This window comes from Chenopodium quinoa, unplaced genomic scaffold (genome assembly GCF_001683475.1).
Source record: "Chenopodium quinoa cultivar QQ74 unplaced genomic scaffold, ASM168347v1, whole genome shotgun sequence".
In the NCBI taxonomy this organism is placed as follows: Eukaryota; Viridiplantae; Streptophyta; class Magnoliopsida; order Caryophyllales; family Amaranthaceae; genus Chenopodium; species Chenopodium quinoa.
This window is the reverse complement of record NW_018745684.1, coordinates 8379069-8404135: the sequence shown is the minus strand read 5'-3', so window position 1 is coordinate 8404135 and position 25067 is coordinate 8379069. Positions and strand designations below refer to the sequence as shown.

Sequence of the window (25067 nt, the reverse complement as noted above, 5' to 3'; positions counted from 1 at the left end):
TTTTTAGCGTGATCAGCCTGTAATCTCCCTTAATGAGGATTAAGGGAGGTATTTATAACCTCGGGAAACGTGTCAATCTAGGTTTAAGTTAACCTTGGGCTGATTGGGCTTCCCTCGGAAGTTGGGCCTGGGTGGCCGGTTTCTCCATTAGGCATGGAGTATGCCACGTGTCATGACATAATAGGTCTAAGGTGGACGAATAAGCGTGTGCCACGTGGCAAGCCCTGACAGTTCCAACTGGGGGACACTTGGCAGGACCTGATTGGACCACGTGGCGCATTCCGATTGGTGGGAGCAAAATCCCCTAATCACTTAACATTTAAAGAAAAAAAAAAAAAAAACTCTTGAATGCATAATCTAGGATGTCATTTTGTCAACTTTTCATCTGTTCTTCAAATCGTTAATCCTTAAAATCTATACAATTTATTTTCAAACTTTTATTTATTTATTTTTTTGTAAGGATTTCAACTAAAATTATTTTTCATCACAAAGGAATATATTTATTTAACATGGATACATTATAGATTTAATTTAATTTAAAATATGTTCAATTCAATATCGATTTTTATTGTTTATTAGATTGAAATAGTTGTCATAAGTTCGATTTAATTCTAATCAATTTTTTAACACTCTTCATCGTAAATGATAACTATCAATTCAGAAATCAAACACTTTAAGTTATATTTTTCCTTTTTTTTTTTTTTGGTCAAAAAGACTTGTATAATTCAATATCAAATCTTATCATAATGATTATTAGTGATTTATTTTGTTTTCATAATAGAACAAGTATATATACTCCGTATAAAATATACATACTCCGTAGTATAATACTATGCCGTCTTAGGTCCTAGACGTAATATGTTAGTTAGTAAGTGACTAATGTGAGATACATTGCACGCACTTTGTCACCACTTTCTCTCTCCATATTGACCATATATACTCTCGTAACATACATCCCTCTCCCTCTCCCTCTCCCTCTCCCTCTCATATTTAGTGGTTCCAACTTCCTAGTTTTGTCAAACAATTGTAACTAAAATCATAGGATTAAATATACAATAAACGAAGTCACAAAAACATCTAGATATATTGTCTATGGAAAATCCGCCGCAACAACCGCCTTCATCCGCTGTTCCCGACCTCAAAAACACCAACAAGACGGCTGAGCTTGACTCTCCACTCCACACTATCGGGTTCGAAATCGATGAGTTGTCGCCTTCTTGTGTTTCCGGCCACCTCGTAGTCACCCCTAAATGTTGCCAGGTTGATTTACCTCTTTTTTCCTCCCGTCAATTCTTAAAGTTCCATTCTTTATTAATTGTAACATTATTTTATTATTTCAAAAGTTAAAGTTTAGAATTGTTACGAAAATTATTTTTATTTTTCTCCTTACAAACTTTACATGCATCCCTCTTTACATTCACATTCAGTATAAGTATTTTTTTTTATTACTATTTTTTTAATTTTTATGGAATTGGGATTTTTGTTTTTCGTTTTCGTACAAGTCTTCATTAACATTATTCAAAAAAAAAAAAGTTTTCATTAACATGGTACATCCAGGTCTATTATGTAATTTTCAAGTCTTCATCTCAGGTTATAATACCGTATTCAAAACGCAAATCTTTTTGGTTTTTATTTTTTCTTCCGATAAAATTATTATACAGAGTACATCTTTATTCATTCCAAAATATAAGTTATGGTACTCCTTTTTTTTTTTTTAGTTAGAGTAGAGATTGCACAGAGTTTTAGGAAATCTAATAAAATAAGATGTCAGTGAGGTAGACTAGGTTATACGGAGTAAAAAATTGTGAGTATGTATAGATAGTGGTTTATTATTTTATTTTAAAGTAAAGTGGTGTAAGAAGGAGTGGAGATTATTGTCTTATTGGAGGAGTGAGAAATGATAAAAGTGAGTGGGCATCCGCACCATCAATGAGAAATTGATTTTGGCACACCCTTAACTAATTTTGGCACACCCTCATATGAGAAGAGCATAGAAAACTGTGTTTTACATAGAGGTGTGCCAAAATCATATTTGGTGTGTCAAAATAATTTCCCATCAATAGGTAAAGGTTTTCAAAAGGGGAAGTGTAACTTTTAGAAAAGAATGGACAAAAATAGCAATTAAAAAAATGAAGAGAGTATATGTTATTTTGACCATTAATATATTATTTAAATAGGTCAGTTCCGTGTGATGCACGATTTTAATAATAAAAAATTTCTTGTGTGTAATATAAATATTTTAAGCAAAACATAACAAACCGTGGTCTCTCTAGTTAGATTAATTGAGCTAGAATGAAGGACATAATAAATCAATCATTTTCAAATATTAGCTTTACCATTTTTTTTTATTTTTTATTTTTTAAATGATGTCAATAATATTTTTGGAGGGAAAATTTATTATAAGAAGCTGCCACATGAAAGTGATGATGCTAGCGGTAATTACTTTAGTATTAGTTATAGACCTTGTTTGGTTGACATGTGAATTAAATTCCCATAGGAAATTGCATTTCATGGGAAGTTATTTCCCTAATGAAATTCCTAAGAATTTCCTAAATTTGTTTAGTTGGCAACGTGGGAATTTAAAAATCCCACGAATTTTGATTGACCTGGGGGGTTAGGTAATTTACTTCCCTTATTTTGTGGGAAATTGAAATTCCCATGAATTTCCACTTTTCTCATTTTTGCTTTTTTGTGTCAACCAAATAACTCCTCAATTTATCAAATCTCATGAATTTCCACTTCTCCTATTTTATGTTGTCAACCAAATAAGGCCATAGATTACGTATTTACAAAATTATAAATGTTAATATTATAAAATTATATGTTAAATCTAATGAAATACTGGGACAGCCGTTCAAGGTGTTACATGGAGGAGTATCGGCATTGATATCGGAGGCGCTGGCGAGTATAGGGGCGTATTTGGCATGTGGGATGAAAAGAGTGGCTGGAATCCATTTAAGCATCGACCACATGAGGAGTGCTCAAGTTGGTGATCTTGTTTTTGCTCAAGCAACCCCTCTCAGCTCTGGTCGCACAATTCAGGTAACTTTCGATTATCAAATCCATTCATTTATGTCAAAATTATGCATTAATTGGTATAATTAATCTTTCTATATACGGAGCTAGTACATTAACTAGGACAATAAGAGTAAGTGTTACGGAGTATTTATGAATTGTCTTTCCCCTTCCTACTAAATTAGGAGTATCTCCGTTACTCCATGTCACTTGGGCTCCGCTTGTGAGAGGCTCTGGTCTGGAAGGGCCTTCTCCTTATGTTAAAAAAAAGGAAAAATACACTTTAATAATCCCAAATATGGGTAATTTACTTCTAATAATCCCAACTAAGGTTTATTTTCTAATAATCCTAATTATGGGGTCAGTTTGCCTCCAATAATCCTAACTGGTCAACGATGAGTTAATAATGTGTTATAACAGGAGACCATGACACGTGTCAACACGTGATTAGTTCAAATTTTTAAAACAATTAAAAAACATAAAAAAAAACCCAAAATCCCAGCCACCCTCTCCCCCCACCTCCACCCCGGCCCCTAACCTTGTCGGAACCCTAACCCCAACCCTCAATCTCGCCGAAAACTGACCGGCTAACCACAGAAAATGGTTGGCTGGCCTCTACCACCCATCATCGACCCCTGAAACCGCCCAGCTAGCCCTCTCTGACCCCCAAAACCACCTTAAAGGATGCGATTTCTAGCGAGGTGAACCTCGAAATCGACCACCTTAAAGGTCGTCGCAGGCGTGGATTAGGTCTGGAGGTTGAAGATGAGGTAGAAGGTGGTGTGACGTTGAGCGTGTTCTTTTGCAACGGCTTCGGAGTAGCGGCGAAGTCCTAGGCAGCTTCGGTGACTTATCGTCTCCGGAATTTTGAGTTTTTGTTGTCTTAGCAGGGAGGTGGTTTCAGGGATCGGGGGTGGGTCAAAGGGGCTCGCCGGCCGGTTTAGGTGGTTAAGGAGAGGTGGCCGGCCGGATTTCGATAAGGTTAGGGTTTGACGGTGGCTAAGGGTGGCTGGGATTTTTTTTGTTTTTTTTAATGTTTTTTTTTTATATTTTTTTAATTTTTGGACTAATCACGTGTTGACACGTGCCTATTAAAACCAAAAAAAAAAAAAAAAAAAAACTATTCAGCGGGTTATCAGTTAGTGGGACCATTAGAGGCAAACTGATAGCATAGTTATTGGGATTATTAAATGAACCTTAGTTGGGATTATTAAAAGTAAATTGCCCATAGTTGGGATTATTAAAGTGTATTTTTTCCAAAAAAAAAAATTATACAACCTTCGTTAATATTTAGTTGCAATATTTTATATCTCACAAAAATTACCCCTTTGTTGCAATTAAAAGTTAATGGAGGTAGTATTTGGGCTCAATTTATTAATTTTGTTTCTTTTAATCCCTCTATACTCCAAAAATGTCTAGGAGTCCGGGAAAACCAAATGCCATGTTTGGTAAATGGTTTTTTTTGGTGGTTTTTTTATTAGCTTTTGGCTTTTTTATGTGGTCAAACAACCCAAAAAAGTGTTTGATAATTGGCTTTTCGGTCAACGAAAAAGATGGCTTTTAAGCCAAAATGAAAAAGCTGCTTTGAGTAGCTTTTTTTTTTGGCTTTTGGCTTGTTGGCCCACAAATTATCTAATAGTAAGCTAACAGCCAACAATTAAATTTACCAAACACTTCTATAAACAACTGGCTTAAACAGCCAATTTCAAAAGCCATTATAAACAACCAAACATTCCAACTGGTCAAACACTCAAACAAGCTAAGTAAACCAGCCAATCATCAACCACCAACAGCCATTTGCTAAACAAGGCCAAAATAATACAACAAAAAACGAAGAAACTAGTTAAATTTATGTTCCTGTATTTCCAAAATTTTGATTTCGTCTGATATAGAGTACACGTACATCTTAAACACTTGGGTGTACTTAAAGCTAGGTGTATTATACATTAAACTAAGTATTTAACGGCTTACTATTTGGATAACAAGATGACAACTCATGATTTCAATTATCCTGACCTCTATTGTCAATTCTAAATTGTTTATTGGTTGTGTAGTAGTCTAGCTAGTAGAGAAGTACAAAACATCATCTTAGACTTTTAGAGTTTTAATGTTAGACTAGGATATGTTATAAAAAAAAAGTGTTAGACTAGGATATGTTTTTTCAACGTCAATTAGGTGGGTCTACAGTATTGAAACTTTGTACTTTTTGGATTTTTAGTTCATTTAGTTATTTCGGTCATTTTTTAAAATGGATTTTTCACCAAATAATCTTGAGTTAATTTTTTATTCACCATATACTTATAAAATTTTTTAAATTCATCATATACATTTGAGTTTCCCAATAATGTCACCAAATGCCCAAATGACTAAGGGACGTTAACTTCGTTAGTCATTAGAGTAAAGTATGCCACGTGGCTGTATCTTATTGGTTGTCTTTTAAATTAATTAAATTTTAAAATAATTATTTAATTCATTATAAAAAAAACCAACCCACCACAACCCAACTAACGCCGAACCCCCAACCACCACCCTGTCCCCGTCACCCCGCGCCAGCGCGACTTTTCCTCTGAACCCCCACGCCGACGACCCACCCCAGCTACCCAGTGCCGGTACCCTTTCATTCCTCTAAACCACCTTTTCCCCAATCCTCAAAACCTCCTTTCTCCCTCGAAAAACCCTCCCTACCCTATGCCGACGAACCTAAATCGCCCCTCCCCTTTCCATCTTCACCCCGAACCACCACGCGGGAACCCTAAAATAAAAAACCCTAAAATCAAAATCTAGGTTTTTGATTTTGGGGTTTTAGGATTTCGGGGTGGTGATTTTTGGCTAAGGTAGGCGGCAGCGACGTAGGGGAAGGGGTCTGGCTGCTAGCGAAAGGGTTTCGGGGTGGTGGTTAGTTTTCGGTGAAGGTGGAAAGGCGGGGAGAGGTTTTTATGGTTTAAGGCAAGGGAGAGGGGGTATGGTGGTTAAGGGGAAGTGGGGGCATCGACACGTGGCTGGGGGAAGGGGCGGTGCCGGCGCGGTGGGGAGGGGAATCTAGTCACCGGCGGCAGGGAGGCTAGGCTGGGCTTGGTGGCGGTGGTGGGGAGGTGGCCTAGTGTTGGCGGAAGGTGGCTGGAGGTGGTTTTCTTCTTTTTTTTTTTTGAATTTTTTTTTAGTTTTTTTTTAAAATATTAAAAAAAAATAATTTTAAATAACCAATAAGATGGCGCCACGTGGCATACTTAATTCTAATGACAAACGAAATTAACTGTCGTGAGTCATTAAGGGCAATTTGTGACAATTTTGTGAAACTCAAGTGTATATGGTGAATTTGAAAATTTTCACGGATTTATGGTGAATAAAAAAATTACTCATGGGTGTATGGTGAAAAATTCGTTTTTTAAACTCCGAATATTCCATTTATCGCTTATTACATTAAAGTCAATGAAAGTGTATAAAATTATTTGTTGATTAAAGTGCATGTAAGTGATGTAACACTAAAAAAAAAGAGGGAGTAATCAATATCCACATAAGATCTACACTGATAAGCATAAAACTCCTAGTATTATAATAAATGAAAAGAAATTCAAGAAGTATGCAACAATACTAAATTAGGTTGAGTAGTTTTTTGATAGGGGTTTGAAGAATTTTGAATTTTCAAAGGATAAAGGATAGTCAAAAGTGTATGGATACCCTTATCATTAGCATGTGGTGTGTTTAAAGAGCCTAATTTTCTTGGTGGATTGCTAATACTCCGTATTTATTGGAGATATTAAGCAAAATATAGAGAAATTATGACTTAGAAAACACACTTTCAATGTATTTATTACATTTATATGGATTACATTTAATGCCTAACTTTTAGTTGAAAAAGAACGCTATTAAGCCTAAACAGTAAATAGTAACTAGCATGTGCCTTAATAGCCTTAGTAAAGCCATGAACATTAGAAAACTAAAGCTAGGTGGGTAATTAAACATGCCCCACGATTTACTCCATTGACCTATTAACTTAATTCAACTACTACTAATAATTTAATAAGTCATAAATTACTTTTATTTAGGAGAATTGTTAGGTGTTGATACATCAACTTATTGACTATAATCTAATTCATTTTTGAAGCAACTTTTAACTTTCTTTATGGCCCAAATGAACCATAATAGCATTACATATTACAAATGGAGGAAGAGAGGTTTGAAGATGTAACTTACTTCGTATTATATACAATTTTTCAATCTTTGCCACTAAGTCAAGAATTCATTGTTCATTCACGACCGCCTCTCGATCTCTCAGGCTTGACAGTCTTGGCTTTTGTTGTTAAAAATGGCTCAAATCATAAAACACCAAAGAAAAGACACAATTATTCTTAAATAGGTAGGTAAGCCCAACTACTAGTAATATGGTATGGTGCTTGGACATTATCTTCAGCCATATATCAAGATAAGATGATGCTTTCTCATCTTTAATTAGTGTGGTATGGCATGATGGCTTCTAAACCTAGTCACGGGTGTAGCCCACTTAACTAAGACCTTGTTTGGTTGATAAGGGAAATAAATTCCCATAGGAAGTTATATTTCATGGGAAATTATTTCCCAAATGAAATTCCTAGAAATTTCTTTAACTTATTTGGTTGTGACAATGGGAAATTAGAATTCCCATGAATTTTGATTGACCTAGGAGGGCCTAGGTAATTTACTTCTTATGTTTTGTAGGAAGTAAAAATTCTCGTGATTTTCAACTTCCCCTATTTTTGTTTTTTGTGCCAACCTAACAACTACCCAAATTACAAAATCCCAAGATTTTTCACTTTCCTCATTTTTTTTTTTGTCAACCAAACTAGCCCCAAGTGATAAATGAAAGCGATTTGTCATTTGGATCATGTCATCTATAAGGTGAGTGATATAGACACCTCCCCGCCCCTGTGTTTCACAATTAATTAACATAACAGGATTGTTTATAAATTAGGGAATTCAATACTATTTCTGTTTTACTAAGATTTTCCAACTTTTTGTTTTAAAACATTTTTAAGTTCTACTCGCATTTGATTTGTCAAAGAAATTCTATTATTCCACCCTACTTGACCCATTTTATGAGGCTAGTCTTTTTATTACACGTGCAAGTAACCGCTTATATTACTTTATTCATTTTCCTTAGATTAGTACAAGTAGTTGGGAAGAGTTTCGTGGTAGGAGGGAGTACTTGTTTAGGACCATATGAATTAAGTTTTGAGAAAGGGATTGACACTTCAAAAGAAAGGTTTTGTCTTAAGTACCACTTGTTCTTTAATTTGTTACACACTTATGACCTACTGATTACAAAATCTCCCATACTTAGTGGAGCCCAGCGGCCCCAGCCCAAACTAACCAGACTCAAAACGAACCCATACTAGCTTGTTTACAATGAAAGACAAAATTTTATATGAGACGTTCTTATACAATTAGTTGTTTCTATGACTCTATGAGGTTACAAAAAGCTTACAATGGACCGCGTTAGAAGTTACTATATAGGTTGTGTAAAATCATAAGGGCGAGATAGTTACACATTCACCTAAGATTTATCTCATTGAAATGTTGGTTATTGACAGGTTTGGGAGGTAAGATTATGGAACGCCGATGAGACGAGTATGAAGAAGGATCACATAATATCATCAGCCAGGGTTACTCTTGTTTGCAACCTCCCTGTACCCAACCATCTAAAAGAGGCTTCAAAACCTTTTCGCAAATATGCAAAATTGTAGGTTTTGACATTGCAAAGAATGGTGGTCTTGCAGTTAATGTTTTACTCTCTTATTTGTGATTGAATTAGCAGCAGGACTGAGAGAAAAATGCACATACATTTTACATTGCCAATTTTACAAGATCATGCAAATTTTCAGTGTTTCTTTGTTCTTTTTTTTCTTTTATTATTGGGTAGAAAAAATGTGTATAATTTCAGTTTTAAGATAAATACTCAGGTTTGGATGTTTTCATGTAAAGAAAAGAATGATTGGGCTAGCAAGTTGTTATGACCTTGTCCTGATTTTTATCCTCTGCGATTCTGCATTCTGTTAAATCTTTTTATCAATAATTATGTAGAAGTGCATAATCAAAATACACTCGTCGTATGATTTTCAATCAGTATTCCGTTTTTTGTAAAAGAATTTGGTTTGTGTACATTTTTTTTTGTTTGCAAGGAAAAATCAATTTCTAAGTAATCAGTTCTTCAATTGCTAAAATGAAACAATAGCAGAACTAAGTGTGATACGTATACTCGGATAAAAATAAGTCCACCAATTAAATGTTGGTGCAATGGCAATTGGAGCTGTACTTGGTAGTGAGAACCGCGTGTTCGATCCCTCACAACAACAATTGGGAATTTGGAAGGGATTGAAACCTAACCATCCAGAATTGAGCCTCGAAAGGGTGAACCAAATGGAACACAAAAAAAAATAAAATTGAAATCCAATCCCAACCAAATTGAATTAGTACCCAACTGATTAAAATTCAATAAAATAGAACTAAATTAGAGTTTACTACTATCCTCCTAAAACTAGGCCCAAAATTATATCAAAACCCAAAATAATAGCCCAACCCCATGAAAAAAAAAGAAGATTACAAACAATATTCAGGAATTCAACCAATTTTGCTTAACTTTGTGGGGTATACTAAAGAAATGGAAGGTTTTTTTTTTTTTTTTTTTTTTTTTTGACAAGAAGCTCTAGAAAAGAAAAACAAGACATAACGATAAAACCATAAACTAAAAAGACCAAAACGCAAATGTCTACGACGAGCTTGAACAACTAGTTAATGAGCTGGGACAACCGGGGAACGTGGCACCTTACGGATCACGCAAGCAGGGAAACGCTGAAACGAAGATCGAATATCTTGAAGAATCCACTGGCAAGAGACATCCCCATCACGTTGCGGTTGCAAGAAAGAAAAAAGGGTCGAGCTGTCAGTGTAGACCAAAAGACGACAAAAACCCCAACGATCAGCTGCCCGTAGGGTCCATAAACAAGTCAGTAGCTCTGACTAAATAGAAAAAGAGGAAAGGCAAGCTTTGGAACAACCTCCTAAAACCAAGGGTGAACACACATCTCTAAAAATCCAGTCTGCTCCTGCATGGGAATTCCGAGAGTTCTACGCTCCATAAAAAATAATGCAGACATCAAAACCAGAAGAAGAGGAACCCTGTAGGCAACAATCAGCAATTGTATCATACCTATAATGAAGAATGCTCCCAGAAGAAAACACTCAACTTCTAAATTCTCGCACCAAAGCACTTCTAGCAGTCCATTCCTTTGCCAAATGGAAAATCATAGCTGGAGACACCACTGCACTTCTAAAGATCTTATAATTACGCTCAAGCCAAATGGCCCAACAAAAGCAGATAAAGGAAACCAGAACATCCCAATTTTTCGAGGTACGAAGATCAGAGATTAAATCAACAAACCAGGCCAGAAAGGGCTTATGAAGTAAAAGAGGAGGTGTGAAAGAAGTCGAAGCAGAGACCAAAGAGAAGAGGTAAAGGCGTAGTCACGAAATAAATGAGCTGAAATATCTTGTGCCTGATGATAAAACACACAAATAGAATTTACAGGCAATCCCCAAAGTTGCAGATTTCCCAAAAGAGGTAAAGCGTTGTTAAGTAATTCCCAACAAAATCACTAAAGCTTCAAAAGAAGATGCAAACCCCATAACTGCTTCCATCAGAAAGGTGGAATGATAGGTGTTGGTGTAAAAGTTAGTGATTGACTTAGAAACATAGCATAAGTTGATTTCGTGGAAAAGTTTCCATCCCTAGAAAACTTCTAGTAGACAAAATCGTCCATCGACTGGCGTGGGCGCTCCAAGGCCAAAATGCAGAGCGCCGACGACGAATCAAAGAGACGATGAACGGAAGTCGAGTCCCACGCGTAAGAATGCGGATCAATGATAGAAGAAACATGTGACGGTAGAACCGACACACCCGGAACCTCCCTAAAGGCAATTGGATCCCCAGGAACCCAATTATCTTCAAGAATCCGAACCCGAGAACCAGAACCAACCTTCCAAGCAATACCGCCAGAGAGAGAAGACAAACTTGTAAGAAGGCTACGACAAGTCTAGGAGGAACGAGGAACGATACAAAAAGACCGAAGGGAAGGGTAATTTGCTAAAAATAACCTCGAAACCAAAAGCTGAGGATGATGATGTATGCACCAACACTGGCGGGAAAGAAGAGCAACATGCGAAACTTTCCAAATCATGAATACCCAGACCACCCAAACCTTTAGGCAAATGAAGAAGCGACTTTGGACGTAACGCCAACCCTCGAGAGGAAGATTCAGATTTCCACCAAAACCTTGCTAACAGAAATTCTACCTTGGAGCAGGCTAAAGCTGAAACCTTGAAAACTGACAAGAGATATGATTGAACGAGGCTACCAATATCGAATTAAGGATTACTAATTTCGCTGCCGAGGAAAAGCCTAAAGCTGCAAAATCAGAAAGACGCTTAACAACCTTATCAATCAGAAAACTAAAGTCAGAGACTTTACTTCGACTTAACTCCACCGGAAGTCCTAAATTGGAGCCTAGAGAAGTTTTCACTAAAGGTGTAGATTGTGAGAAAGATAATCCTTATAATCATCAGGAGTATTTGAACTGAACTTAACCAACGACTTCTGTAAATTAATCACTTTTCTCGACAAACCATAGAAATCAAAAAGTAATGACATTAGGTTGTCGCAAATGGTAGGAGAGACTTGCAAAAACAACAACGAGTCGTTTGCAAAGAACAAATGAGAAATTGAAGGTGAACCCCTAGCGATACTTATTCCCTGAATGAGAGATTCCCTTTTTCCGCCTTCCGAAGCATGGCCGAAAGAACTTCCATGCATAAAACAAAAAGATAAGAGGAAAGAGGATCACCCTGACGAAGACCACACTAAGGCTGAAAAGTCGTGGAAGGATTACCATTAACCAACACCTGATAAGAAACGGTGGAAACACACTGTCGAATAATGTGAATCCAGTAAGGAGGGAAACCATAAACCTCTAAAATCGTAAATAAGAAATCCCAACAAACTCGATTATAAGCCTTGTTCATATCCAACTTAATGGCCGCGAAAAATCTCTTCTTCGCTTTTGATTTGTTCATGAAAGAAATTACTTCATGAGCAACCAAAGCGTTATCAGATAACAGGCGACTAGGGACAAAAGCATTCTGAAAATCATCTACTAGACTCGGAAAGACCAAACAAAGCCGACTAGTAAGACATTTCGCAATACACTTATAGAATACGTAGCAGAGGCCAAAGAAATGGAAGTTGATAATTAACGTTTGGATCATAGGACTTTCTGCTATGGCTATCATTATTTCAGGTTGATTTTCAGAAATAAACTTAAATTAGATGGACCAATTATGTTATTATCCTAATTATTATTCCTAGTGGATCTTAATGGTGCCATAATGTTTCCGAAAGTTGATTATGGATTTATGGGGGCAATAAAGATGGAAGATTTGAGAACTACAGTAATTATGTACTCCCGTTGTGATCGTCAAATGCCCTGTATGGTAATTAGTTGTTAGTTGGTTGATATAGCTAATTGTATTAATTGGTTTGACTACCTGGTTATATTAGATTATTTGACTAGTTGGTTGTAGATAGCTGATTGTGTAAAAATGTTTGGTAAATAACTATTTATTGTTAGTTGTTTCAATGTATTTAATATTCAAAAAGTTAATTGTTCAATAAGCTAATTTAAAAAAGCTCTTATAATAGTTTTTTCTAAAGATCTTTTTGACCTCAAAAAACTCTTTTAATAAGCTATTTACCAGACACCAAAATTGAATTTTTAAAATGGTCAAATTTTTAATAGTGTTCGATAAGCTAAAATCTTTTCAAAAAACACTTTATTATACAAGACCTTAATCTTATTGGTGCAAAAATACAAACAAGCCAATGAACTCTATATCGCTAAAGGTCAGTTACATACTTATGTGTAATATCATTATAGCTCGTACTACTAACAAGATTGCATTACAATGGGTGAAAGACAATCCATCATGTACAATTTACATCGGTAACAATCGTTTTTCACTTCACTAAACTCTACAAGAAATTTTAAAGATATCTCCTTAGTAGCTTGATTGATCAACAAAGCTTTACCAAACATTCATTATTCCTTTGTCTTCGTATGCAATAGACAGTTTCAGTAAACGCAATCAACTAAATGTTGTTCCTAAATCCTAATTGATCTCTTCTAGTCAATTTCTTAGCAATACAACCTCTATTATCTCACATAGTCACATCGCACCTCTTTATATTGAGAGATTTTGAATAAATGTCCAAATCTCAACTGAAAAACTGAACTAATAATAAGATGATGAACAAATTTAACGCTACTGATGGAGTAGACAATATACTACTACACGTAAAAAGAAAATAACACTGTCAAATAGTCATCTTATACTTGGTATAACTAAAGTATATATATTGGCATGGAGTACAACGAATGGATACATGAGTTTGTACTCAGTATTATTTTATACCTAACGATGCTAAGTTCTCAACTACCTTAATTCCCATATTTATAGTTTGATAAACGTGTTTAGTCACTCCCTATGCCCCTACAAGTGGACAAATTCATCCCTCCCCCAAACTTCTCTACAACCACCACAAAAAGATGATTTAAACTCCATTGAAATCCCACTTAACCACAAGCGCGCCTAAATTGAATGAACCAATCTTTTAGGGATGACCTTAAAATGAGATATAGGACAAATCATTGATAATATATTTTTTTTGAACAACCCATTCATACTGTGGTTCAAATACTTTGACATTTAAACTTTAGAAGAATCAGTCAAGTTACTTAAAAATTATTAAACCCAAAGCATTGGCCGAGTTACATACCTACAAGTCTACAACTATACAAAATTACAAGAAAGTTAGGATAATATACATTTACCGAAAAAGATGCACCAAACAAAAAACACACAATATACCAAAAAAAACTTCCATCACATCCATGACACATTGACACCCACAACATAATAACACTATATTTTTATAACAATTTCTATCTACAATAAATAATCAAAAGCAAAAGGTTCCAAAGTTGGCCAACGCTGAAAAAACCAAATGGAATACCAACCACCTTCTTCTTCGAAGACGGAAGAGCTTGACTTTCCACTCCACGCAATCGGGTTCGAAATCGACGAAGTGTCTCCCGCTAAAGTCACCGGACGTCTTCTAGTCACCTACAAATGTTGCCAGGTAACTTTAATTTCCTTGCAATTTTTTTGTTGATTTGTTTTGTGGATGAATTTGATGATGATTTTGTAGAGTTCATAGTAAAGTACAATGTACAAAGATTGGCTAAATTAGAAGTGTCACAGTTTCAGCAATAATTCAGCTGTTACTTTCTTATCTGCTATATCTGTCCTAAAAAAGTTGCTACTTTTTATTTACTTTGGTTAAGAAATTGGTACGTAACATCGTAATACTATAGTTCTGTAATTCTTACCAAGTAGATTTCCAACTATTTTTAGTTTGTTGCATTTTGGGTTTATATTTATTTTATTAATAATAATTTATTAGCTGATATTTAATTGGTTGATTCTTTGGTCCAAAATTATATCATGTTCTCTTCAACCAAAAAAAAAAAAACTAGCAATCTTTTGTTTTTATTGTGTTTTTTTTTTAATTTTTTTTTTATCTTAATTTCTTTTGTGGCCTAAAATACTCCGTCTCATAATATGGGCAAACTGAGCTACCAAAGAATTTTTAAGGAGATGTGATATAAACCTTTATGAAAATAAATATCATACTGTCCTCGTCATATTTTTTTTTTTTGAAACATATATTCACTCTCTCCTCGTCATAAATTAATCATTCATAATATGGTCTTATTTCACCCAAAAAAACTTAGTCCCAAGTACTACTCCTGTAGGTTAAAAAAAAATAGGTACTATTCCGGTAAAATTTCATTTTATCCAGAAAGTCATATTTCTAAATTTTAAATAAAAGTCACATTTCATCTTATCTACTCAAAATTTTTAATTCATTTTATTATAATTTTTAATTAAATTAATTTATTTATTTAATATTATGGTAGTCATATTTCAAAAAACCACGGTAAAAACATTCATAATTACTCAAATTCTATCATCTCATTATTTTTGTTTTATTCATCTTTTAAAAAACATGTGCAAAATGCAAATAAGTTTTTATTTTATACAGTATTACTAAGGAGGGGTTTGGTTCGGATAATGGAAAGAAAATAAATAAGAAGAGGGAAATAAATCATTTAATTATTATCTTTTCATTTGTTTGGTTTGACCATGGAAAGGATTCGGTTAAACTTTACTTCCTTTGTTTGTGTTTGAGGAGGGTAAGGGTATTTATTACCCTAAGTTTTTGAGAGGTAACAAATGAGAGGTAACCATTACCCTTAAGTCACGATAATTATTACCAAACCTTCTAATCAAACACTCGGTAACGGTATCGGTTTAATCGAATCCGTTTCCAATCCAAAAAATACACTAACCAAACATGCTCTAAATGATTTTATAATTACTCTCCACTTGAAATTACTTACTCGTATTAGTAAATTGTTTACAAATATGTCAAATGTATATCTAGAAACTTTGATGCAGCACTTGAGCATTACTGATACAGTATTACTTTGACAAGTTGGGGAATATTACTTGTTACTTTAATGTGAGGTACAAACTTAATAATGTACAAGTACTTATTCAATTATTTGTTACTTTCTAGCATGATATTGTATGAGTACTGTCATTAGTAATCTTGTAAGGTTAATAATTTCAGATAAGTTTTAATATGTTAGTAATAATCTTTAATGATTAATGGATACGCAGCCATTCAAGGTGTTACATGGAGGAGTATCGGCGTTGATATCAGAATCATTGGCGAGTATGGGAGCACATCTAGCAAGTGGGCTAAAGCGAGTGGCTGGAATCCACCTTAGCATAAACCATGTGAAGCGGGCTGAGCTAGGTGACCTTGTTCTTGCGGAGGCCGTTCCCATCACACTTGGCCGTACCATTCAGGTCTTTCTTATGCTTTTGTTTCTTTTATTTATGCTTTAGTTATTGTCCTTGTGACCTTTTGAACCAAGTTTTATACCGTATGATTACATGAAACAAACTCTTATCACAAATTCACAATAATTATAATTTGTTTTATAGTCACAATAATTTGATTTTTTTTTCTTCTTTTTTTTTTTTATGGCGAGAAGGCCCATCCTAGAGGGTAGGGGGGTTGATTTACTTTCTAGCAAAATAACTCAGTGAAATTTAACCTTTGCCTCACATCTAAAAGTCAAAAAACTAGTAAACTAATCCAACCTCCTATCTCTCATTCAAAAACTTAAAATGATGGGAATATCATCCTGTCTATCTAAAGTTCTTACCTGTACAAAGTGTTAAAATTAATATTTTGAGGGCGGTGGACAATTAGGTGAATATTAGTATAAGATGTTGATGTATCAAGAAATTCTTAACACTTTCATAGTAAAGTATAATTATATTTTGTGATAGATGTTGATTTATTGATTTAGATACATTTTAGTAAGAGGCAAAATTCCACCTACCATACTACCACCCTTTTTAATTAAGTCTTTATTATAGGATAAAAAAAACGTTGAACTTTAACTAGGATGGGAAAATTTAGGAGGTCCACTAAGTCCATCCTCATCTACCAATTGAGAATTTGAGGTTAGGTGTGGGAATAATTATTGACTTGCTAGCATCTTCCAAGCAACGAAAGTGACTAATGTATTTGTGTACACGATTTTTTGTTTGTTATTAGTAACGTGCAAATAAAAATGATGAAAACTAATTAAAGATTGATGGATCATCTTCCTTAGGCTACCGACATGCCATAGCCTCATACGTAGATTATCATATATGGTACAACCAATTGTATAATGCAAATGTAACATTCTCATTTATTTAGCAATAATGTTTAGTTGAAACCTATGTACGGTATAAATGGTAGTACGATTGGAGTTGAAGATGATCAAGTGGGGTATACAAGTACAATTACCAAGTGCCCTTCTGATATTTTGGAGGGTGTTTAATGTTTTTGTGAAACAACTTTGGAGTTCCTTGAAGTGGCTGAACCAATCATCCTTGATAAAAAATTGTGGAAAAAGGATGACACATCTTTTTGGGAAGAATTTTGAAAAAATTTGTGTTAATTTAACTAGTTTAGAGGTTTAATTGCTTGAATCCACATAAAAGCTACAGAGTATTTTGGTTGTTCGGTAAAAGAGCTTTTTTAACGAGTTGATTGACCTCAACTAGCTAATTTGTAAAAAGTTGAAAAGTAGAGCTTTTTAGATTAGTTAACTGTAAAATTTTAGACAAATGAAAAACGTTCTATAAGTGATTGTTTTTAGTTATATACAATTATTAATAATGGTCTAAGTAATGTATATAAATAATGTAAAAGTTAAAATGAAAATGACACGGAGTCACGCACTGACTGCAATGTGCAAGAGTAACTAATGGTGAATATGTCGCATTTGTTCAGGTGTGGGAAGTGCAACTATGGAAAACAAACCCCAACAACTCAGAGAGCAAATCCTTGGTATCATCTTCCCGTGTAACTCTGATTTGCAACCTTCCTGTGCCAGAACATGCAAAGGATGCAGACAAACATCTTCGAAAATATGCCAAGTTATGAGTTTCAAGTGATCGGTAACACAAGACTGTAGATGATGAAGTTGACATGTTGGTGTATATAAATGGTCTAAACCCAGATCACTCCCAACTCACACGACACAAGAAGGCTAGCAGCATTGCGCCATTGTTATTTTCTCTCGTCCGATCCCCTGTCTGAGGGGTGGTACATAGTTGGACGAGTGGATCATTCTGACTTGGTAACTTAAAGATGATGATGATAATTTAAACATTTGGATTGAATGCATCAAATCATTGAGGTTATTACATTATTATGCAATACTTTCTCAAAAGATCCACCTTCTGTTACTCGTACTCTTACTATGATCTCCATATTAGGAATGCGAAAAACTCAAAATAGATCACCAAAAGTAAAACAGAACTTCCCTGACAGAAAAACCAAACATGTATATAGAAAAAATTTCTGGACAAGATTGAGCTCTTGTGATTGGCTAAAAGCCTAGCAGAAATGATCCGTGATAAGCAAAAGACATGGCAAAGATCAGCTGGAATTTCATCACCGGACATTTAACACAATGCTTCTAATACTCGTCACATATGAACTGGCAATTTACAGTTCATTTTCTAATGTGAAGTTGAACAAGAAGGATTGGTGAAGCAATAAATCAGATCTATTTTTTCTTTTTCCCACCCTTGCCAGATTTTGCAGGTGCATTACTAGAGCTAGAAGTTGATTCTTGCTTCTTTGTAGTTCTTCCAATATGACGAGGTACCATTTCTGCAATTTTCAGCATCAGATGCTTTCCTGTATAGTGGCAGTCAAAAAGTGAAGATAATAAGTCACTGAAAAAAATTACATTTGTAATACCAACGTAAATATAATCAATATGTTGCAGCAAGAATATAGGTAACACTGCACATGGGAGACGAAATTTCATTAAAAGCATTCTTCCACCCAGCATAGTTTCCCTCTACAAGGTACAAAAATACGTATTCCCTACATTTTTTTATCATTCAACAAAATCACTTTGGCATTGTGACCCATGTCAGGGCATAGCAGTTTAATAGCAGAGGGAGGAGAATGGAGAAAGAGTGCTCCTAACTTTTATACAAGAAAATCGAATACCTTAGTTCAAAAAAAAAAAAAAAAAAATAAAGTAAATAGGATTGAATAGTGGATTGAATAATCAGAAAGAACAATAAATTCACATTAGTGAAGGAAGAGGAAAGGCTCTAAGGCTAAGCCAATAGATGTCGAAAGTTTAAACAGTACAGTACAGTCCAGCATACTGTATATTGTATACTAATCTTCCAAAGCAAATATTATTTGGTCATTAAACCAAATATATATACAGGTGAAAAAAGTTTTTGAGATCATGCTATTGTCATCCAAAACATCAACAGAACACACAGGAAGCTTTCCTTTTCAAACAGAAAACTCAAATAATTACTGGGCAAGTTGTGAGATAATTGCTTTCATCAAGAACTCAACCTCAGACACAACCACCAACAGCAGGACCATACTTGGGAAGTCGGGAGTAGCTAATTAAGTTCGTATCAATATACCAGGGCAATTTTTGTACATCATCTTGATAGTGGTAATTATTGATTTTTAAACTTGGAACGTCCAGCAATTTGACGTGTATCAGCACAAAAATGATTATAACTCTAATGCAAAAGTCAAAAGCTGAAACAGATTTTGTATGGCAAAATGCATTCATATCCAAACCATCAAACCATTTAAATGCAAATCAGATTCTTTTGCAAGTGCTTACAATGTTCACGTATTCTTGATTTTCTATACTCCTTGGCTCACCCCAAATAAAAGTTTCACTTGCCTTTCTACACATGTTTTTAAGAAGATGAAAAAAAAGGGATTTGGTTGATTAAAAATGAATGAAAAGAATTTGGGTGAATATAAAAAACAAGATATTAGGGATTGGGTGATTAAAATTGTATAAGAAAAGATGTAAGGATTGGACGACTAAAAAGAACTAAGAAAAAATTGTAGAGAAATGAGGCTTTTCTTAAGGAACTAGATTTTGGGTGAATTTGGACTTTAATTTGGGGGTGTGGGGGAGTATGAAGATGATAATCTAACCTACTGTTAAACAAGATTGTTCATAGAGTACTAAATTACTCCCAAGGTAATAGAAAATATTAAGGAAAAAAAAAGAAGGAAAGTACAAGAGAATCTCAAAAAAATGTTTACACATGTAAAACAATGGAATGCATCTATGACATGCCTTTAAACCAAGAGATTCTGAACATGAATTTGGAAAATAAAGTCACTAGCTTACTCAATGCTTAATTTTATTTAGCACGAAATTTTCTAATCAACAGGAATAACTTGCATAAGAACTATTAAATATCAGGAACTACCCTTACATACCAAACTCCAAACACCATTGTACAATGTTTATCAATTAAGATGATTAGAATAGTTAGGTTAGACACAGAGTTAAAAAAAAATGCCTCAAAGATTAAATTGTGACATGAGATATTCTTGATGTGGAAAAACACAATAGGGTTAGTACAACCATCACTCCACCTCTTACGCTTGCAGATATGAGTATTACAACATAAAAGAATGATATCAGTCATCAATCCTACGCCACTCCAAATGGCTACAGAAATACCAAAACGTAACTTTTTATCTATATTCCATCAAGTGTTATTTTTAAACTAATTTGTTTATAAGAAATGAGTAAATTTTTCTTTCTTGCTCTAGATAAGTACATATCATGAACTTTCCAAGTTTCCATCATCTTTCTATCATTTTACAACTTGCAATCATCTATCAGATAGTGCATATATAAATACATTTATCACTTCATCTATCTCCATTTTCTGCAAATAATCCTAAAGCCAACATGAATGGGAGAGAAGTATCCTGCTGAATGCACCTTAACAATCCTCTCCCTCCATCTTATCTTCTCGCAGAGAAAATTTAATAAACATATTACCCTCTCAATTTTGGATCTATACTGTGTAGTTGCTACCGCTTTAAAAAGTATATAACCCCAATTATAGGCAATCAAACAAAGACAATCCGCACTGTAAAACAAAATGTTCCACTTCTTTGGTTCATCTTACACTAACTTGCACTCACAACCTCACACAACAAAACTATCTCTGCTACTTAAGGTGGACCAGAGCTAATGATATCATTCCTCCTGCATGCAAATGGTCCTCTTAACTAAGGCCATCAAAGAGCCCCTAGACCTTCAAAATAGCGCTCTCAAGTCTTGTCTCATTATTCTCTCTTTTTCAATGTTATTTAAGAAACATATGTCCACACTTAAGCAATTATTGATAAGAAATGCAACATCATTTCAAGGTTACTCCTTTTTTTTAGGAAAAGGTTACACCTTATCCACCACCCATAACACACATAACAATTGGGATTATTGTTGTACATTTCCTGAGTACAGGGCTTTATTTTTTTATTTAATCATTAAAGTTAATCTTAATGGTGATATATCCTGTTATGATACAAACAATAAAAACCAATATTCAGATGAAAAGAACCAAGGAGGATACCCTTTAGTAGGGGAAAGACCAAATGCAGACTCAAGAGAGACGAGTAAGCAAAGGTATTATAAATGCGAAAGGGTTCAAAAATCAAAAGAACATGTGATCCCAAGGAAGAATCACTGCACAAAAATCATGGACATTTCCAAGCACTCTAGTTTGGGATTAAATAGGAAACCAAAACTCAAAACAATGTCTACTCTTCCAATACAACTCAGACCAAGATATGCCAGGTGTCCTAAAGAGTAAAGACTAGAACTAGAATAGTCGAAATGGCAATCACCAAGTAAAACACTATTTGAATAGAGTTGCATTTTCACTTGTAAACGCAACTAAAGGGGTCAACCAAGTTCTTGGATATCAAAGCTCTGGCTGAAATAGCAAATATCAAAAGCAAACTAGACCACGGACAAGTTTAAGTTAAGACTAAACAACTATGAAGCATACATACTACAAAATGGAGCACGTTCATGGTGATATATGCTAAATGATGGGGTTGATGAGACTCATTTGTCCACAAATAATCTTCCTATTAGGTTTAGGCAAGCATATTAAGGGTTATAGTAGGGTGGGATAGGTTTTATTTTTTAGATAGTGGAGAAATAAGAGTAAAATTTTGATTGAGAGATAGTTAGTGGTGATAGAGCCCACATCACATGGGATGTACAAAAAATATGTGAGAGAAAGAGATTGTGCTAAGTGTAAAAGTCATTGGAGCTTAGGCGCAAAGTGAAGACGCACGCCTTTTGTAGGCGAGGAACATATTTTGTATAATAAAAACTAATTAGTTTAATTTGTATAAATCTAAAAATTGAATAATGAGAAAAGGTGAATGGGCTATGTAATAAATATCTAGGGTTATTCAAATGGGATTAAGGGATATGAGGTTTTCTCTATTCTAGTATTTGAGTAAGTCTGAATGTCAACATATGGCGCAAGAAGCAACCTAGAAAAAAACACAGGCACACGCCTTTTGTACGTCTTTCCGTCTCATAAAGCTAAGGCCCCAGCTCTTAACGCCTCGCTTTCTAAAACTAAGGCTGCTAGGGTCCACATCACTTGGGTTGAGTAGGTTAAGTTTTCATTTTAAGTAATAGGAAGTTTCTTTGTGAACAAAAAGGAATACAGGAGAGTTATTTTTGGAATTGGAATACTAATAACCTCAATTGATCAAGGCTATAAGTTCACAACTTCACATTGGACATCTATGTATGAAAAGTAGTAGGATGCCATTATAATATATAAAAGTGGTTACTTCTGAAAATCAAGGGCAATCTTCAAAAGTTTAAACCAATGCAGCTGGTCAGAATATCAGGAATAGCAGTTGATCAGAAAATATGAGATATATACATGAGGTAAGCCTACCCCTAAACTTCCAACCCCAGGAACAGAAGTTTTGCCTCCAATGTCCTCTAGGACTTTTTAAACCTAAAATGTCAAGCTGATCACATTGTATAAGATGGATTACAGTCTTTACAGATGCAATTCAGTGCCCAACAAATTCAGTCTTTTCCGTTAAATACATAAGAAGTGCTCGGTATACAGTGTATTAAATTGGAACCTAGACATTGGACTTCACTTTTTCACCCAATAAATCAGTTATTCTCTGCCCAAGGCTATGAAAGGAAATTTCGGTATAAAGAACATAAAACCAAGTCCACCACTTGCTTATTGTATTTTTGTTTGAAAGGTAAAACACTAAAACTAAACTGGCCAAAAGCTCATGACATCAACGAATCCTAGCAGATTCAAACTTGGAATGGTGGAACGGGAGCACTGAATCTATGGCTCAGTAGTACAACAAAGAACTGTCACACTGAAGATGAAAAGATTGAGAACAGATACCTATTTACCTACAAAAATCATCAAAAATCTAATATACTCCAGTAGCCAAGACATACACTATCTACCTCTAATCTCAGCTCTTTAAGGGTGCATCGAGACATACACTATCTACCTTCACCAAACCGATCCTCAAACAAGTCCACTGTTCTACACACAAACACACCAGTGCTGTTTCAAAAATATCCATCTCACCCCAGTCACACCCCTCTCCAATTCAATATAATTGATTATCATGTCATTAAACTTCTATATTAACACCATAATTTCTAAGCAGAATGATCCCATCAATAGTCTAAAGCCTTAAACCCTCTCAACCGGATCTCCACATGCAACGAATGAATTATATACGAACCAAAAAACACATTTTATGTTATAAAAACAACACAATAAGCAACCAAAATACGATCAACAAAGGGCACAATGGAGAAATTCTTACTCGACGAAATCTCAGGGTTACATAAACTCCCATCTTCTTGTTTTAGCAATACTCTCACCCTCCCTCTCTGCATAAAATCCCTTGGATACGCCTTCTCAGCCTGCAATTACAATATCACATACATCAACCACAAAATTCAACGAAATCAACAAAATTAACACCAAAATTGAATACGAAAACCAAAAATTACAAACAAATTGACAAAATTAACACCAAAATTCAATACGAAAAACAAAAATTACAAACAAAAATCAAACCTCTTTGTGATAAGGAAGATTGAGAAATTTGCAGCAATCTCCAATTTCATCGCAAGTAGGATTTTCACAAGCTTTGGTAGCGCAAATTCGGCGACCTTCAGCAATTGTTTTCTTCGAATTGATGTATACTGGGTATAATACCACCCACTTTTTCACATTGGGCAATTCGTCATTCATCTTTTCTTCTGTAAAAACCCTAATTCGATCAAATTTTAGGAAATTGATAAAATTGATGCAGATAATCGTAAATTGGTTCGTTTGATCAATAAGTAAAAATTAAATTTCGATGATAAAATTGAAAAAATATGAGATTAATTGAAGAAAATTACAGGAATTTGGGAATGTAGTATGGACTCCGGTTGGATCGATGGTGTATCGTATGAGAGAGAAAGCAATGGTGTAAAGTATGCTTAGTTTCCTAAGCCCTCACCAAACAGTGTACAGCTAGCAAGCTAAAGATAATTATGACAAAATATATCCTAGGCAAACTAAATATTCACCAAAACAAATATGCTCTTAGATATATCTCAATATCCCCCATAAGTTGGAGCATGAGGTTCGAAAATGCCCAACTTGGATAGAAGAAAATCAAATTGCGCCATTTCTGAGAGCTTTTGTAAAAATGTCCGCCAATTGAGAAGTAATCGACACATGAGATAAAGTAATTAATCCTTCATTTATCGCATCACAAACAAAGTGACAATCAACTTCTATATGATTAGTTCGCTCATGAAAAACTGGATTCCTTGCAATATGCAATGCCGATTGACTGTCACAAAATAATTTAATAGTTTTAGGATGTTACACACCCAAACTCAACAATAAAGCCTTAAGCCACTTTAACTCGCAAGTGACTCCTGCCATGGACCTGTATTCCGCCTCTGCAGAAGATTTAGAAACTGTATCTTGCTTTTTAGTTTTCCAAGAAATCGGTGATTTTCCTAGAAACACTAGCCAACCTGTCAAAGAACGACGAGTTAGAGGACACGCCGCCCAATCCGAGTCACACCATCCTTCTAATGTGAGTTCACTATCGGAACGTAGCAATATACCTTGACCGGGAGTCCCTTTCAAGTATTGAACGACCCTCAAGGCCGCTTCCATTGATCTTCACGGGGGGATTGCATGAACTGAGATAAAATGTGAATCGAATATGCTAAATCCGGTCGAGTCACAGTAAGATAAATGAGTCGTCCCACCAGACGACGATATGCTTTGGGATCCTTCATAAATTTGCCAGTTGCGTGAGCAAGCTTATGATTCTGTTCAATGGGAAACCCACTAGGCTTTGCTCCCAGTAAACCTGTTTCAGAAATAATATCCAGAGTATATTTTCGTTGACACAAAAATAACCTAGAAGA

At 34.9% G+C, this 25067-nt stretch overlaps 3 protein-coding genes across 4 annotated transcripts; 2 read left to right on the top strand and 1 right to left on the bottom strand.

The window, feature by feature from the left end:
- The first annotated feature begins 920 nt into the window (after positions 1-920).
- On the top strand, positions 921-9024 carry LOC110717410 (1,4-dihydroxy-2-naphthoyl-CoA thioesterase 1-like). Its single transcript, XM_021896096.1, has 3 exons — positions 921-1260; positions 2851-3042; positions 8583-9024. Exons 1-3 carry the CDS (start codon positions 1093-1095, stop codon positions 8733-8735), a joined length of 513 nt encoding a protein of 170 aa, XP_021751788.1. The 5' UTR covers positions 921-1092; the 3' UTR covers positions 8736-9024.
- Positions 9025-13437: 4413 nt separating this feature from the next.
- Positions 13438-17995, top strand: LOC110717523 (1,4-dihydroxy-2-naphthoyl-CoA thioesterase 1-like). The gene is made up of 3 exons (XM_021896246.1): positions 13438-14239; positions 15847-16038; positions 17525-17995. The coding sequence occupies exons 1-3, from the start codon at positions 14105-14107 to the stop codon at positions 17675-17677; spliced, it is 480 nt and encodes a 159-aa protein (XP_021751938.1). The 5' UTR covers positions 13438-14104; the 3' UTR covers positions 17678-17995.
- A 36-nt stretch (positions 17996-18031) lies between these two features.
- LOC110717524 (signal recognition particle 19 kDa protein-like) lies at positions 18032-24190 on the bottom strand. Of its 2 annotated transcripts, none has more exons than XM_021896247.1 (4): positions 24036-24190; positions 23707-23891; positions 23450-23549; positions 18032-18439 (listed from the first exon to the last, which is right to left on the bottom strand). In XM_021896247.1, exons 2-4 carry the CDS (start codon positions 23881-23883, stop codon positions 18306-18308), a joined length of 411 nt encoding a protein of 136 aa, XP_021751939.1. In that variant the 5' UTR covers positions 23884-23891; positions 24036-24190; the 3' UTR covers positions 18032-18305. The 2 variants fall into 2 exon arrangements, with proteins under 2 accessions (XP_021751939.1, XP_021751940.1); XM_021896248.1 differs by having other exon boundaries at positions 23707-23902; positions 24036-24172.
- Between the last annotated feature and the right edge of the window lie 877 nt (positions 24191-25067).